The following is a 15,151-nucleotide window of genomic DNA, read 5'->3' on the forward strand; positions in this document are numbered from 1 at the left end:
CCCCTCCTCACTTAGCACCTCTGGGCATCGGTCTTGTTTTTTTTCCGTTTGAATGAACCCAGTGAACCAGCCTCCACCTTTCAAAGGAATCTGAGGAAACTTTCCTGCCAAGTCCCCACTGAGTGCCTGTGACACTCAAGAACCGGGGCCAGGCTCTTGTGTAGGTTAAGGAAGCCCGAGAATAATAAAGATTATAGGGAAACAGTCTACCTTTCTTTACAAGGCCTTGTTCTGCATCCCTGAGATCTCAGATTCGGCGACTACAATGAGGTCCTGTTGCAGAAAGAGCTGGCCTTTTATCACCACTTAAAATCTAATTAATCCATATTGAAGCACAAAGATTTCTGTTGTACTTTAGGGTGAGGGGTCATAGAGCCCTCTTTGTTCATCTTTAGACTTATAATCATCAAGCATTGGGGATGTAATTTTACCAAGCAAATTGGAAGGTAACAGATCAAATCCTTATCAGAAAGCCTAACTCATAGTTTTAACAGGGTCCTTCGTCCTTTACATGAAACATTATATTTGAGAAGAACAAAAACGCATTTCAGAGTTTCCCAAGAGTTAATGGCCAAAGCTTATATTCCAGGCAGCATAGGACCAAGAGCACCACACTGCTGACAACTACAGAAGACGGTGGCTCCTATAGGGGGTGGCCCGAGTTGTAAGATCTGTTGGAATGGCTTTCGTCTTTAGAGCAGCATTGCAACTCATTGGACTTTCATTATCTTTGCTGGGATGGGTTTTATCCGTGATCACCACTTACTTGCCACAGTGGAAAAACCTCAATCTGGACCTAAACGAAATGGAGAACTGGACCGTGGGGCTCTGGCAGGCCTGTGTTATCCAAGAGGAGGTGGGGAGACAGTGCAAGGACTTTGACTCCTTCCTGGCTTTGCCTGCCGAACTCCGGATCGCCAGGATTCTCATGTTCCTGTCCAACGGGCTGGGGCTCCTGGGCCTGCTGGTCTCCAGCTTTGGCCTGGACTGCCTGAGGATTGGAGAGACGCGGCGGGGCCACAAGAAGGGGCTGCTGATCCTGGGAGGGATTCTGTTCTGGGCGGCAGGGGTCGCGGTCCTGGCTCCGGTGTCCTGGGTCGCCTACCAGACGGTCCAGGAGTTCTGGGATGAGACTGTGCCAGAGATTGTGCCCAGGTGGGAGTTTGGGGACGCCCTCTTTCTGGGCTGGTTTGCTGGCTTTTCCCTCCTCCTGGGAGGGGGCCTGCTGGACTGTGCAGCCTGCTTCTCCCAGGCTGCCCCAGCTTCGGGCCACTATGCAGTGGCAGAAACACGAACTCAGAGTCCATACCTGGAAAATGGAATGGCAGACCCGAGAGTGTAAGGCTTTGATGGGACCGGAGACACATCTTTCCACATCAACTGTGGGGTCTACACTAGAGAGGGGTCTTTGTTCTGCAACTAAATCCGTGCTGCTCACATGTTATTCAATAACCACTCTTCTATTCTAGATCTCCCCTGCCCACCAAAATCTGGAGAGGTAAGAAAGAGGCAAGTCTTGTAACTAAAAGAAAATTATCGTGGTAAGCATTACCTAGGTATGGGCAAGAATAATTTAATCGAGCTGGTTATTTAAATCAAAATGCGGTGGTGGTTGTCCATTGTAATCAGTATTAAGTTTTAATATGTTAATTTTATATTAGAAAATTTTTTGGTTTTTGTTTTTGCTGGTAGCTGGAAATCATAAGAATTAGTATCTATTTCCTAAAGGAAAACCCAATCTGAAATCCTTTAAACATTCTGCATTAGCAACAGCACATGCTCAGCCTGTCCCAAAGTGTGATTTCCACGACGACGACTTTGGTCTTCTTTGAACAGAGGTGGTTTGTGTTTAGGACATTAGCAGGCGCCCGTTGTGACAGAATTTGATGAGGCTGATGGTTTTCGGTCCTTAATGATACTCTCACACTCAAAATGCTGGCCCGTCTCCTCCCTTGTCTCTTCCTTCCAAAGTTTCAAATCTAAAAAAGATGAGCAATTCCAGAAATGTCTTGTGCTAGATATCCAGATACTGACAGTTCCCACTTTCCCTAATAAAAGCTTTGCTTTCTTCCATTAAAAATGATCAGCATGAGGATATTGACTTTAGTGGTGAACTGACAAAAGGTGTTCGTTCTGACCTACAAAGTCCTGTTCCTTTACTTTTATACAATATAGGAAGCAAACTTAAGCTAAGAAAACAAAGTGTTCATGCACACGGGCACAGATTTGACAGAAAGGCAGGGAGGGAACTAGACCTGGTCTTTAGGGCACAGTAAGCATGTGTTATGTCCTATAGGTAGCTCAAGGGTCTTAAAAAAAACAGACCTGATTGAAAGTCTAAAGAGATTTCTGATCAGGTCGATGAATTTGGGTAAGAAATATTTTTCTTGAACCTGCTTTGAAAAAGGGACCCCATTCAGTACTACCGCAACGTACGTACAGAAATCCGAGGGATAAACATGGCAAGGTGACAGGTGCAATTAGTAAGGTACACAGAAAGGCTTGGAGCTGAATCCAAACTGGGCCATTTTGCATTTAGACTTAATTCTTTGACTTGTTAGAAAGGTTGGGAACAACCTGAGAGCCATCTGTACTGTTCACAATGAAAGCAGGATGAGCACTGCCTAAGGTGATCTCAGAGACCAACTGCGACCACGGTCAGCCCTGACCACGGTCAGCCCCTACGACGGGATCAGGGCGCTTGGCCACACCCTGGCATTGTTGCTGGTTGGTGGACTTATTTCCCTGTCCTTTCCTGAAATTCAGTCAACACAGAATCAAACAATAGCCACTCTGGCAAGAATCCTCTACACACGATGAAGAAATATTTCCGAGCTCTGCGGAGAGAGCATAAGGTGTCACACTTCTCTGCACGCCCGTCGGAAGGCAGGAGCTGGTCTGCCTCGGGCTCCGTGGGGCTCAGGGATGGCTTTAGTATTTCGGACTGTGGCACAGTTCACTGGGATCTCACTCTCTTTGCTGGGATGGGTGTTGTCCTGTCTTACAAACTACCTGCCACAGTGGAAAAACCTCAATCTGGACTTAAACGAAATGGAGAACTGGACCATGGGGCTCTGGCAGGCCTGTGTTATCCAAGAGGAGGTGGGGAGACAGTGCAAGGACTTTGACTCCTTCCTGGCTTTGCCTGCCGAACTCCGGATCGCCAGGATTCTCATGTTCCTGTCCAACGGGCTGGGGCTCTTGGGCCTGCTGGTCTCCAGCTTTGGCCTGGACTGCCTGAGGATTGGAGAGACGCGGCGGGGCCACAAGAAGGGGCTGCTGATCCTGGGAGGGATTCTGTTCTGGGCGGCAGGGGTCGCGGTCCTGGCTCCGGTGTCCTGGGTCGCCTACCAGACGGTCCAGGAGTTCTGGGATGAGACTGTGCCAGAGATCGTGCCCAGGTGGGAGTTTGGGGACGCCCTCTTTCTGGGCTGGTTTGCTGGCTTTTCCCTCCTCCTGGGAGGGGGCCTGTTGGACTGTGCAGCCTGCTTCTCCCAGGCTGCCCCAGCTTCGGGCCACCATGCAGTGGCAGAAACGAGATATCACTGTGAGCACCGGCAGATGAACAAAGCCCATCGGAAAATCTAAGCCAGAAAACATCAGTGGGGTCCATCGTTCAAGAGCAACTCACTCCTTTCTGGATTTGGTAGGATTTCCTGCTACACAGCCACCCATTCACTGGGCTTTTAATTTTCTAAAATGCATTTCCCTGTGGCTCTTCGCTTCTTAAATTATAATTTCCTTCTAAGACAGTAAAAACACTTTTATCTTCTATTCTGAGACCAAAACCACTCAAGACTTAATAGTAATCATACTCATTACTGTGGATGAGTTTTCTCCGTTTTAAAATAGATTCGGTGATTGCACAGAGCTGGTAAATAAAACATTGTATTAGCACTTACGTATCTTTGAAGTTGTTATTCATAGAGATGAATCATTTTGGCAACTGCTAATCATTTATTGCTTTCAAGTGTGTAAGGTCACCTGTTATCTTGAAACTAAAGTCTTGTTGCATATTTACTGAGAAAGAACATTAGATTAGACTAAAAAAATTGCTGGTTCTTTGAAAGCTTGAGAGGAGAGAGACATGGGATATTTCATCTCCTTTGTCATTGGAGACCTCAGGGCCTCTACGGGGCTTTTTCCAAAAGCCGACCACATTCCTTCATGCCTTCCTCACCAGCGCAGAAGCAGAGGGTGCCAATCTGGTGTTTGGGGAGGTTCACGTAAAATACAGGCCCCCAAGTGTGCTTTGGCTTCGGTGCCCTGTGCTCTGTGGCAGATGGTTGAGGGCCCTGGATGCCCCAGGCTCTGTGGAGCAGGCGGGGGGGGGGGGGAGGCGATGGAGGGGGCGCTGCAGGTCAAGGTCGGGGGTAGGGTGGGGGGAAGCTCCTGGCTCACCTTGGGGACTCCTTCTTTTACTCGCATGATACAAATAGGCTCTCTTTTTTTATCAGCAATACTGACCGCCCAATCCAGAACCATTTCCAGCAAACTGCTGGCTTGGGAAGTTCCTCATGATGGATCTGGTATTTGCTCGGTACACGGCTCAGGTAAACTCTTGTTTGCAACAATCAGAGAAATTGAACAGTACATGACACTGAAATGAAGTATGAAGCAATATGCATCTTTGTTTAAAAAAACAAACAAACCCACTGAACCTTTTTCCACCCACAAACACAGGAAAAGTGCAGAAACCAAAGTTAATCTATGTGATGTATTTGCGTACTTTTACAGAGACAATTAACAGAAACAGAAACATATTCAGAATTTAACCTGATTAAATATTTAGTTCAGTCCTGAGCTTTTGATATTTAATACAATATAGATAAAGTAATAGCAAAAAAAAAAGATTTTAGATTTGATTTGCATGCTACAGACAGCTAGATTTTGTTCATTTGGCTAGCAATATGTTTTTTTGTACCTGTAACTTAGATTCTGATATACAAAATTATAACATATTGATAATTCAAACTTGAGAACTAAATATTACATTCTTTTTACCCTGTGAAGAATAAATTCTACCTTTAAAAAATAGTATTTATAATATTAAAATTCATATTGTTCATATGGTTTTGTGATCAAGTTATTAAAATGTTTTGTCACTGTGAATCATTTGGGTTAGTACAAATATGACAGAATTGTTAAAAGCTGCCTAAAATACACAACACTATTGCTGATTTTTTTAAAAGTGTGGAAAAGGATTATATTAAAATAAGTTCGTTTCTCATGTTAGAAATGAGCAAATTTTGTAAAAGAAAACCCAAATCCTGGTCACAACTGTTGACTACCAGCCTGAGACAGATTTTATTCTTCTTTTATACTTGTCTGAAACTTTTTGTATTTCAAAAAGTAAACAGCGAATCTGATGAAGACTTATAAAAGTGTAGATATTCCAATATAGCCTCTTCTATGTCAAACATTTAAAATGGCCAGAACCGAACTATATATTAAACAGAACATAAATAAGACCGTAAATAAATAAATGAAGAAAATAGAATTGAACGGTATAACTACACAAAATTCTATAAACATTTTCACGGTCAAACTAAGACGCTGAAAACAGCTGACCTTCATTTAGCTCTACATTAAATAAACCTCTGTCTTTCACATTTGACCTTGACAAGGATGAATGGTATTCTCTTTCTAGTTCTCCTTAGTCATCTGATAGAATGAACCTCACGGCCTTGAAGGACTGTGTGCAGCCAATTCACAAGGCTGGTTTATGTTCAAAGTCATGTCACATCCGGTTATAGCTTCAGAGACATTTAGATGTAAGTGGTGGGACAATGGAGGAAAAAATAATTGAAGTTCCAGGTTCAGAAATTGCTTAATTTGAATTTTGATTCTGGTAAAAGGAACTTTCCAAAATAATGTATAATTACTTTCAAGAAACTAAAAATTCCTGCCGGGGATTCTATGTTAGAAATAGAACTTAATACATATTTTTTTAAGGGGTCCATTCCTTGAAGATGATTTTTGCATTTCTTTAAAAAAAAAAAAAGATTTAGTTTGTTACAGAAGACGGCTAGCCAAAAATTGCCTCTTCTACTGTAACTGGCTGGATGAGAAGTAGGATTTAAACTGTATAAATACTCTTTATTCTAAAAGCCTTTATGTTGGCAGAGCTATAGGGCGGCTTGCTTTCTTTTAAGCCCGTGCTTGGGCTGGGGAGGGGGAGGACACTGGCTGGCTGAGTCCGTTCCTCTGCCTACCTTAGTTCATCTAGGATTGTTTTCTGAAACAAACGCCTTGGCCCATACTTCAGATTGATAATCTCCCCAAGCACACTCTTCTCTTGGCCTCCTTACCACAAATTACAGATGGGAGCCCCTAAGAATGAGAGCTGCAGAATAATTACTAGTGAATGTGAGAAAACGGTTTAATAAAGTTAAAAAAAATTTTTTTTGGCAACTTTAATCAAGATTCCCGTTTTCCTGAGGGAGTTCTTGTGCGTGTCCCCGCCACAAGGTGGGTGCTGTCTGTTCTCAGAGCGCCGGCCGCCATGGTCTTGTCGTGGGCACCACCCTCGGACCTGGGACAGCAGCTCAGCAGCGCGAGCTGGAAACCCTGGCTGGAACACGGCCGCGGAGTCCGGGCATGTTCTGGGCCGTGGGTGCTCGCTCACGAGCTGACTCGAGTCAGCTGACTCTCTCCTCTCCCTGCCCACCCTTAATGTGACAAATCACAAGGTCTTCCCTGTAGTTCGGAGCCCTGCTCCTTTGGGTTCTGAGATTCCCACTCAGCATCTGGTTTTCTTTAGACTCCAAGAAAAGGACAAGAATGAAAGTGTTTTCAGGAAACAGGGGCTTCAACATGGGTGATGGCGTGGGCGCAACACCTGTTTCGAGCTGGACTCATTGGACTCCTATTCGCCTTCAAACCAGGGGTACAAAGATACCACGTGGGCCTGTTGCCATCCTCCTGGTCTGCCCCTAAGACATCGAATGAAAAGCCAAGCTCGCCTTCTGCTAAACCGAGTTCTTTCTTGACAGTTGGTTCAACAGTATACTCTGGGCGCTACCTCTATTCCGTTTGTACAAAACACAGGCTGCTGGCGATTCATGTGTACTGGACGACATTTGTGGACCAGACCACTCCATTTTGGTTACCTGATTTTGTTTTTCTTTTTTAAACATACAAGAATTACATTCAAGGTACTTTACAAATGAACATGTTGAAAATCTGATGTGATACGAAAGCTCTTTAAAGAGTGGACAGTTACGTTACAAAAAACAGCCCCCCCCCAACAAAACAAAACAAAACAAATGTTCAGTCTTGTACCCTCCCTAGTTAGTGAAGAGGTGACAGAGTAATTTCTTTAGGGGGTGTGATCATACATCATCAGCCGGCAGGGACGGGATGCTTATCTTCGCTCTGGTGAAGTAGGCAATCTTCTCCCTAGAGTCAGGGGTGAGAAATAAACTGGCTTGAACACAACACTGAAAATACTCTGCGACCACTGAAAATAGTCCCAAGAACCCCAGCGTGGTCTCTGCAAGCCTGCATAGGTGATCTGTTCCTTGGGCAGAACACTCTAAAATCAAGATCGTCTCCGCCTCCCCCCCCCCCGCCCCCCGGTCTTATCCCTTGATGGTATAAAGGAGAAGGGCGGCTCCGGTTTACAGTGAATCGCCTACAGACCAAGACAGGCACTTCCTTCCTGGATTTCCAGCATCAGACCGTTTCTAAACCACTAGGGGGTCAGTTATGAGCGCTTCTAAACGAGGCAGGAGAGGATGCGTAAGCCCAAAGTCCCAGGGACTTTGTAGGAAAGTTCTACAGGGACCTTGCAGAAAAATACATGATACTGGGAAAATTCTTTAAGATCAATATCATGCCCAGGTAGGGGACCCTTGCTGAGTGATCCCATGACTCCCAAGGCGGGGGAAAGAAGAAATGTGACTGCAGCAAAGGCAGAGCTGTCCCAAATCCCAAAGCGGGAATAAGGAGAAACAACCCGAAAGGGAGAGGCTGAGAAAGATCGGGCAGAAAGGTTTCAGAGGTTAGGAGAGTATTAAAATAATAATAATAATAATAATGATTTTAAGATCGTATAGTTGCCAAAGACACGAGCAGGACACCCACTTCCGTGGCAGACCTTCACATCACACACAGCGCCCCGCCAACACGTATTTCCCGGGGGGTGTGCTGTTGCGCGGGGCACGCTGGCAGCGATAACGAAGAGAACAACAAAACAGAATAAAGCACCAGCCTTCCTTCGAGAAACTAAGAGTCCATGTAGTCGGTGGGGGGAGTGTGGCGTCAAGAGCCAAGTGCTGGGGTGGAAAAGCTCTGAAGACCAAGGACAGAAGAGAGAAGAGAGGGAGCGGCCCGGAGACCCGGAACCACGGCTGTCTCCGCGGTCCGCGTCCTCTCAGGCGAGGGCGGGTGCTCGTGACGTCACTGCAGGCCGGAAGGAGCCCCGGAAGCGGAAGCCTCGCGGGGCCTCACAGCCCTGAGTCAGTGGCCATTTTTGACTCCTGATTTCGAACTTCTTTGATGAATCAGAGGACCAGGGAGCACGGGGCCCCTGATTCCAGGTGAGACAAGCAGGCAGGGTGAGTGAGTGTGTGTGTGTCCCCAGTGCCGGAGGGTGGCCCAGACGTCCCCTGCTCCCGGGGAGCATCCCCAACCCCGCATGGCAAGGGGGCCCAGGAGGGGCCCAAGAACGTCTGTTGAACGAGTGAACAGCAAAAGCCCGGAAGATCTGTGTCTTTCTGTATTTACTCAGTGAGATGTGCCAACCGCTTCTCGGGGGGTGGGGCGCACCCCGAGTTCCTAGGAGCCGGGCGTGGATCGGGTCAGGGCCACTGCCGGGGGAGTCTGTAACCTCAGGAAGGAGCAAACGGAAGCACCTACGTTCACATGGTAGGAGAGGATCTGGGGACTCCTACGCTAATGCGAACTGGCGGCATAATTCAGATGGCGAGAGGACAAGCCGACGGTGTCGTGGGTGGGGGGTTTACCTGAAGGACTGCACCTGCCGAGGCACCTTCCGGCTCTGCTCCCGGAGCCGGCACACGTCCTTGGAGACTTGCCGCATCAATTTCTCTGCATTCAAACCTTGCTTCTGCTCTTCTTTTGACTGTTCAGCCTGGGAAAGGAAATCAAAACACAAAACCCCAAAGAGCACTAATTAGAAAGCTTCGAAGACGTGCTGTTAAGGCTTGAGAGCCTGGGTCCTGAGCCCAGAGTGGAGCGTGGACAGTGAGGGGGGTGGGGGGAGGGAGGGGGAGCGGTGGTGTCCCTCCCCGCTCACCACAGTCGGGTGCCCCTCTCACGCAGCTGTGGCACAGTCGCTGATTGCCGCAAGTTTATTTCACTGAATTTCAAAGATCTTAGTACTTCGGTAATATGTGATCATTTTAGTACGTCTGGAAAACCTAAGAACCCCCCCAAAAGAAATGAAAAACTACTTATGGCACTGTGACCAAGAAATAGGTCCTAACATTTCAACCTCTGATTCATCTTTTCAAGCTGTTTTCTATCTTAGCCTAATTTTAAAAGCAGTTTATTGATGTACAGGTTACATACCAGGTTACCCTCTTTTACTTAGTCATATAAACTTAAGATTCCTCCAGGTATTTCCATGGCTTGATTGCTTTTTTTTTTCTTTTTGTAGCACTGAATAATATTCCATTGTTTGCAAGTACCACAGTTTATTTATCCATCACTCACTGAAGGATATCGTGGCTACTCCCAAGTTTTGGCAATTATAAAGAAAGATGCCATAACATCCATGTCCATAAATTTTCAACTGCCTTGGGTAAATACCAACAAGTGTGACTCCTAGATCATATGGCAAGAGTGTGTGTGTATTTACTTTTGTAAGAAAAATGTTAACCTAACCTGCATCTTACACTTCATGCTATCTTATATGTCAATTACATCTCAACACAGCTGAGGAAAAGAAGAATTGAAAAAAAAAAGTCATACTGGGTCCATCGTTGCTGTACTATTGCATTCCCACCAGCAATGAAGAAGAGCTCCTGCTGTGCTACATATTTGCCAGCATTTTGTGTTGTCAGTGAAGCATCAGTGTTTGAGTTTGGCCATTCTAACAGGTGTGTGTTGGTAGCTCACTGTTGTTTCAATTTGCAGTTCCCTAAGGACATATGATGTGTAGCGCCTCTTCATAAGCTTCTTTACCATCTGTATATCTTTTTTGGTGAGGTGTCTGTTTAGGTGTTTGGTCTACTTTTCAGTTGGGTTGTTCATTGTCTTATTGTTGAGCTTTAGGAGTTCTTTGTGTATTTTGGATAGCAGTCTTTTATCTATAGTTCTTTACAGTTTTGTATTTAGGCCCATTTTTAGTTCATTTTTTGCTAAGTGCGTAAAGTCTGTGTCTAAATTATTTTTTCTTTTGCATGTGGATGTCCAGGTGTTCCATTTTGTTGAAAAGATTCCCTTGTTCCATTGTATTGCTTTCACTCCACTGTCAAAAGTCAGTTGGTTCTATTTGTATGGGTCTGTTTCTGGGCTCTCTATGATCCTCTAGTGATTTATCTATTCTTTCAATACTACACTATCTTGATTACTGTTGCTTTACAGTTAAGTCCTGATGTTGGCTAGTGTCAGTCCTCCAACTTTGTCTCCTTCAATATTGTGATAGCTATCTATCATCTGTCTTTTGTCTCTCCATATAAACTTCAGAGCCAGTTTGTCTATGTCCATGATATAATTTGCTAGGGTTTTTGACTGGGATTGCATTATCTATAGGCCAATTTGGGAAGAACTAACATTTTTTTCCTTTTTTTTTTTTTTAAGTTGGTTCTGTGCCCCGTAGGGAGCTTGAACTCATGATCCTGAGATCAAGACCTGAGCTGAGATCAAGAGTTGGAATCTTAGCGAACCAAGCCACCCAGGCACCCTGGGAAGAACTAACATCTTGACAATATTAAGTCTTCCTATCAATGAATATGGACTGTCTCTCCATTTATTTAGTTCTTTGATTTTATCCATCAGGTTTTGTACTTTTCCTCATTTAAATCCTATACGTATTTTGTTAGATATATAATTATTTCATTTTGGGGGAATGCTAATTGTGTGGTGTTTTTAATTTCAAATTCCACTTGTTCTGTAGAATACAGAAAAGCAGTTGACTTTATATATTAACCTTGTATCCTGCAACCTTGCTATTGATTTTCCTGTTTTCGATGTCACTGATTTCTAATTTTTATTTCCTTTCTTCTGATTGCTTTGGATTTACTCTTTTTTAGTTTCCTAAGGCAGAAGCTTAGATTATTGACTCTAAATTTTCCTTTCCAGTATATACATTCACTATTTATAAATTTCCCTCTAAGCACTGCTTTTGCTGCATCCCACAAAGTTTGATAAGTTGGCTTTTCATTTTCATTTAGTTCAAAATGTTTTTTCTCTTGAGATTCCTTTTTATGACCCATGTGTTATTTAAAAATGTGTTGTAAGGTCTCCAAGAACTTTGGGATTTTCCAGCTATCTTTTATTGATTCCTAGTTTTATTCCATTGTGGTCTGAAAGTAGATACTACATGATTTGTATTCTTTTATATTTTTAAGTTGTATTTTATGGCACAAAACATGGTCTCTCTTGGTGAATGTTCCATGTGACCTGGAGGAGAATGAATTCTGCTGTTGTTGGATAAAGTAGTCTATGGATGTCAGTTATATCTAGTTAATTAACAGTGTGGTTGAATTCAGCTATGTCTTTGCTGATTTTCTGCCTTTGGGATCTGTCCATTTTGGACCAAGGGCTGTTGAAGTCTCCAACTCTAAGAGTGGATCTACCTATTTCTCCTTGTAGATATATCAGTTTTTGCCTCATATATTTTGATGCTGTGTTAATAGGTGTATACTCATTAAGGACTGTTATCTGTTCTTGGAAAATGATTCCTTTATCAGTAATTATGTAATGTCATTGTTTAATCATTATATAATGTCCTTCATTATATCAGACAACTTTTATGCTCAGCTGTCTGCTCTGTCTCAGATTAATATAATAGCTACTCCCACTTTGTTTTGATTAGTGTTAGCATGGTATATTTTTCTCTAACCTTTTACTTTTAGTCTATATGTGCTTTATATGTAAAACGGGCTTCTTGTAGACAAACATACAGTCAGGTCTTGCCTTTTATTAAACTCTGACAATCTCTTTGAATTCTCAGATTCAGATCATTAATGTTTAAAGTGATTACTGAGGGGCACCTGGCTGGTTCAATCAGTAGAGCATGGGACTCTTAATCTTGGGGTTGTGAGTTGGAGCCCTACATTCAGTGCAGAGATTACTTAAAGTCTTTAAAAAAATAAAGTGATTACTGATATGGCTGGAATGATATCTACCATACTGATTGTTTTCCCATTGCTCTTATTCTGTTTCTGTTTTTGCCTTCTACTCTTGTGCTGTCTTTTGTGATTTTAATTGAGCATCCTATATTACCATTTTCTCTCCTTTCTTAGCCTATCAATTATACTTTTTAAAACATTTTTAGATGGTTGTCCAGTATTTTGCAATATGCAAAACACCACAGTACTTTATGGGTAGTGCAAGTACCATATAATAATAAAATATTCCTAATCTCTCCCTGTTGTTCCTTGTGTCATTGCTGTCATTTATTTCACTTACACACAAGCATATATATGTCAAATACATAGTTGCTATTATTATTATGAATTGTTATGTTAGATTAATTAAGAGTAAGAAAAATAAACGTTTTAACTTTATCATCACTTAACTCCTTTAGTGCTCTCCCTTTCTTTATGTAGATCCTAGTTTCTGGCCTATACTATTTTCCGACTCTCAGAAGAGCTTCTGTTAACATTTCTTGGTAGGCAGATCTACTGACAATAAATTCTCTCAATTTTCATTTGCCTGAGAAAGTACTTCTCCTTCAGTTCTGAGGGATAATTTTGTAGGGTACAGAATTCTCAGCTGGTGGGTTTTTTTTTTGTTGTTGTCTATTTTTGTTTTTGTTTTCCCTCTCGACACCTTAAATACATCACGCCACTCTCCTTGCTTGCATGGCTTTGGAGAAGTCAGATGTAATTCTTCTCTTTGCTCCTGTAGAAGCTACTCTGGCCTTTTTCAAGAATTTTCCTGTATTTTTGATTTTCTGTAGTTTGAGTGTGATGTGCTCAGGTATAGGGTATTTTGGTTTGTTTGTTTTGCATTTATCCTATGTGGTAGTCTCTGAGCTTCCTGGACCTGCAGTTTCATATCTGACATTAATTTGGACAACTTCTCAATTATTATGCTATTTTTTTTTTAAAGATTTTATTTATTTATTTGACAGGCAGAGATCACAAGTAGGCAGACAGACAGGCAGAGAGAGGAAGGGAAGCAGGCTCATCGCTGAGCAGAGAGCCAGATGTGGGGCTCAATCCCAGGACCCTGGGATCATGACCTGAGCAGAAGGCAGAGGCTTTAACCTGCTGAGTCACCCAGGCGCCCCCTCAATCATTATGCTTTAAATATTTCTTCTGCTTTTCTCTTTCTTGTGCTGGTGTTTCCATTATGTGTAAGTACACTTTTTGTAGTTGTTCCACAGTTCTCAGATATCCTATCCCTTTTCTCCCCCCTCAGTCTTTTCTCTCTTTGATTTTCAGATTTGAAAGTTTCTACTGACATTTCCTCAAACTCAGAGATTCTTTCTTTAGCCATATCTAGTCTGCTAACAAGCCCATCAAAGGTATCTTTCATTTCCTTCAGTGCTTTTGATGTCTCGTATTTTTAAAAATTATTTCTTAGAATTTCCTTTTTCCTTCAGCTATATTGACCACCTATTCTTGCATGTTGTCTGCTTTTCCCATTAGAGGCCTTACTGCATGAGTCATAATTGTTTAAATTCCTGGTCTCCTAATCCCAACATTCCTGCCATGTCTAAATCTGGTTCTAATGTTTTTTTCTGCCTCTTCTTTCAGTATGGTGATTTTATGTTGAAGCCCAAACAGACATAATGTAACAGGTGAATGGAACTCTGTAAGCGGGTCTTTAGTAATGAAGCAGAGGTTTGGGTGAACAGGAAGTCTTTTTTTTTTTTTTTTTTAAGATTTTATTTTATTTATTTGAGAGAGAGAGACAGTGAGAGAGAGAATGAGCGAGGAGAAGGTCAGAGAGCGAAGCAGACTCCCCATGGAGCTGGGAGCCTGATGTGGGACTCGATCCCGGGACTCCAGGATCACGCCCTGAGCCGGAGGCAGTCGTTTAACCAACTGCGCCACCCAGGCGTCCCAACAGGAAGTCTTTTATAGTCTTATGATTAAGCCTCAGTCTTTTGGGGAGCCTGTGCCTCCAACTGAGAATTTCACAGTGTTTCTCAGTTCCCCCACACCCTGTTTAGGCACAACAGCCTGGCTGGAGTGGGTATTTATCTTCTCCCAAGTTGGTTAGGCTCTCAGAAAACCTTTGTAGGTTAGACTCTGGTAAAACAGTTGCTCCTGGGGGCAGCTCTTGTTAACAGAATGCTCTGGTGTATTTCAGCATGGTCTTTTTTCTGCTCTCCCTGCTGGAAGCACAGGAAATTTTCTTTTCTGATATTCACTAAGAGGACCTGGTAGAGCTACATGAGAATGCAGAGAAGTGTTGAGGCTTCCCATGGCCAGTCCCGGGGAGTTTTCAACTCTCAGGCTTGTCTACATGGAACCTCTAGGACTCATCAATTATAGTTTAGGTTCTCCTACCCTAGCACTGGTTCCTCCAGAGTTTCTGCTCTGGTGAGTTATCATTTTCTGTGCTGCCTATTTCTCCAGTTTGGGGGGCATTGTTTTAATCTGTGATATCATTTTCCTGACAGATCTAAGAAGAGTTGTTTATTTTTAGTTTGTTCATGCTCTTTCCTTATTTTTAGAGCAGAACACTGATTTCCTTGTAGGCCAGACCAGGAAACAGAAGTCCATAACTTTTTTCTTTTTATGTTAAGTTTGCAAGCATACAGTACATCGTGAATTTTGATGTAGTGTTCAAGGATTCATTAGTTGCATATAGCACCCAGTGCTCATCACAACACATGCCCTCCTTAATACCCACCACCCAGCTGCCCCATTCTCACCACCCCTCTCCCCTCTGAAACCCTCAGTTTGTTTCCCCGAGACCATAGTCTCTCATGGTTTGTCACCCTAATTCCCCACCCACCTTCAGTTTTCCCTTCATTCCCCTATTGTCATCCTCCATTCTA

The 15,151-nt window shown here is 43.3% G+C and overlaps 3 protein-coding genes across 5 annotated transcripts in view; 2 read left to right on the plus strand and 1 right to left on the minus strand.

The window, feature by feature from the left end:
- The first annotated feature begins 650 nt into the window (after positions 1-650).
- LOC122889145 (putative claudin-24) lies at positions 651-1,342 on the plus strand. Its single transcript, XM_044224049.1, has one exon. It carries the CDS (start codon positions 680-682, stop codon positions 1,340-1,342), a length of 663 nt encoding a protein of 220 aa, XP_044079984.1. The 5' UTR covers positions 651-679.
- Positions 1,343-2,869: 1,527 nt separating this feature from the next.
- LOC122889146 (claudin-22-like) lies at positions 2,870-3,785 on the plus strand. The gene has a single exon (XM_044224050.1). It carries the CDS (start codon positions 2,926-2,928, stop codon positions 3,586-3,588), a length of 663 nt encoding a protein of 220 aa, XP_044079985.1. The 5' UTR covers positions 2,870-2,925; the 3' UTR covers positions 3,589-3,785.
- Positions 3,786-4,703: 918 nt separating this feature from the next.
- Positions 4,704-15,151, minus strand: part of WWC2 (WW and C2 domain containing 2) — a 204,190-nt gene continuing 193,742 nt past the window's right edge. For all 3 annotated transcript variants that reach the window (XM_044225654.1, XM_044225657.1, XM_044225656.1), the window contains exons 22-23: positions 8,970-9,097; positions 4,704-7,401 (exon numbers count right to left, since the gene is read on the minus strand). In XM_044225654.1, the coding sequence (XP_044081589.1) occupies positions 7,335-7,401; positions 8,970-9,097 (195 nt within the window). In that variant the 3' untranslated portion in view covers positions 4,704-7,334. The remainder of the gene's footprint in view (positions 7,402-8,969; positions 9,098-15,151) is intronic.

Source organism: Neovison vison, chromosome 11, assembly GCF_020171115.1.
Source record: "Neovison vison isolate M4711 chromosome 11, ASM_NN_V1, whole genome shotgun sequence".
In the NCBI taxonomy this organism is placed as follows: domain Eukaryota; kingdom Metazoa; phylum Chordata; class Mammalia; order Carnivora; family Mustelidae; genus Neogale; species Neogale vison.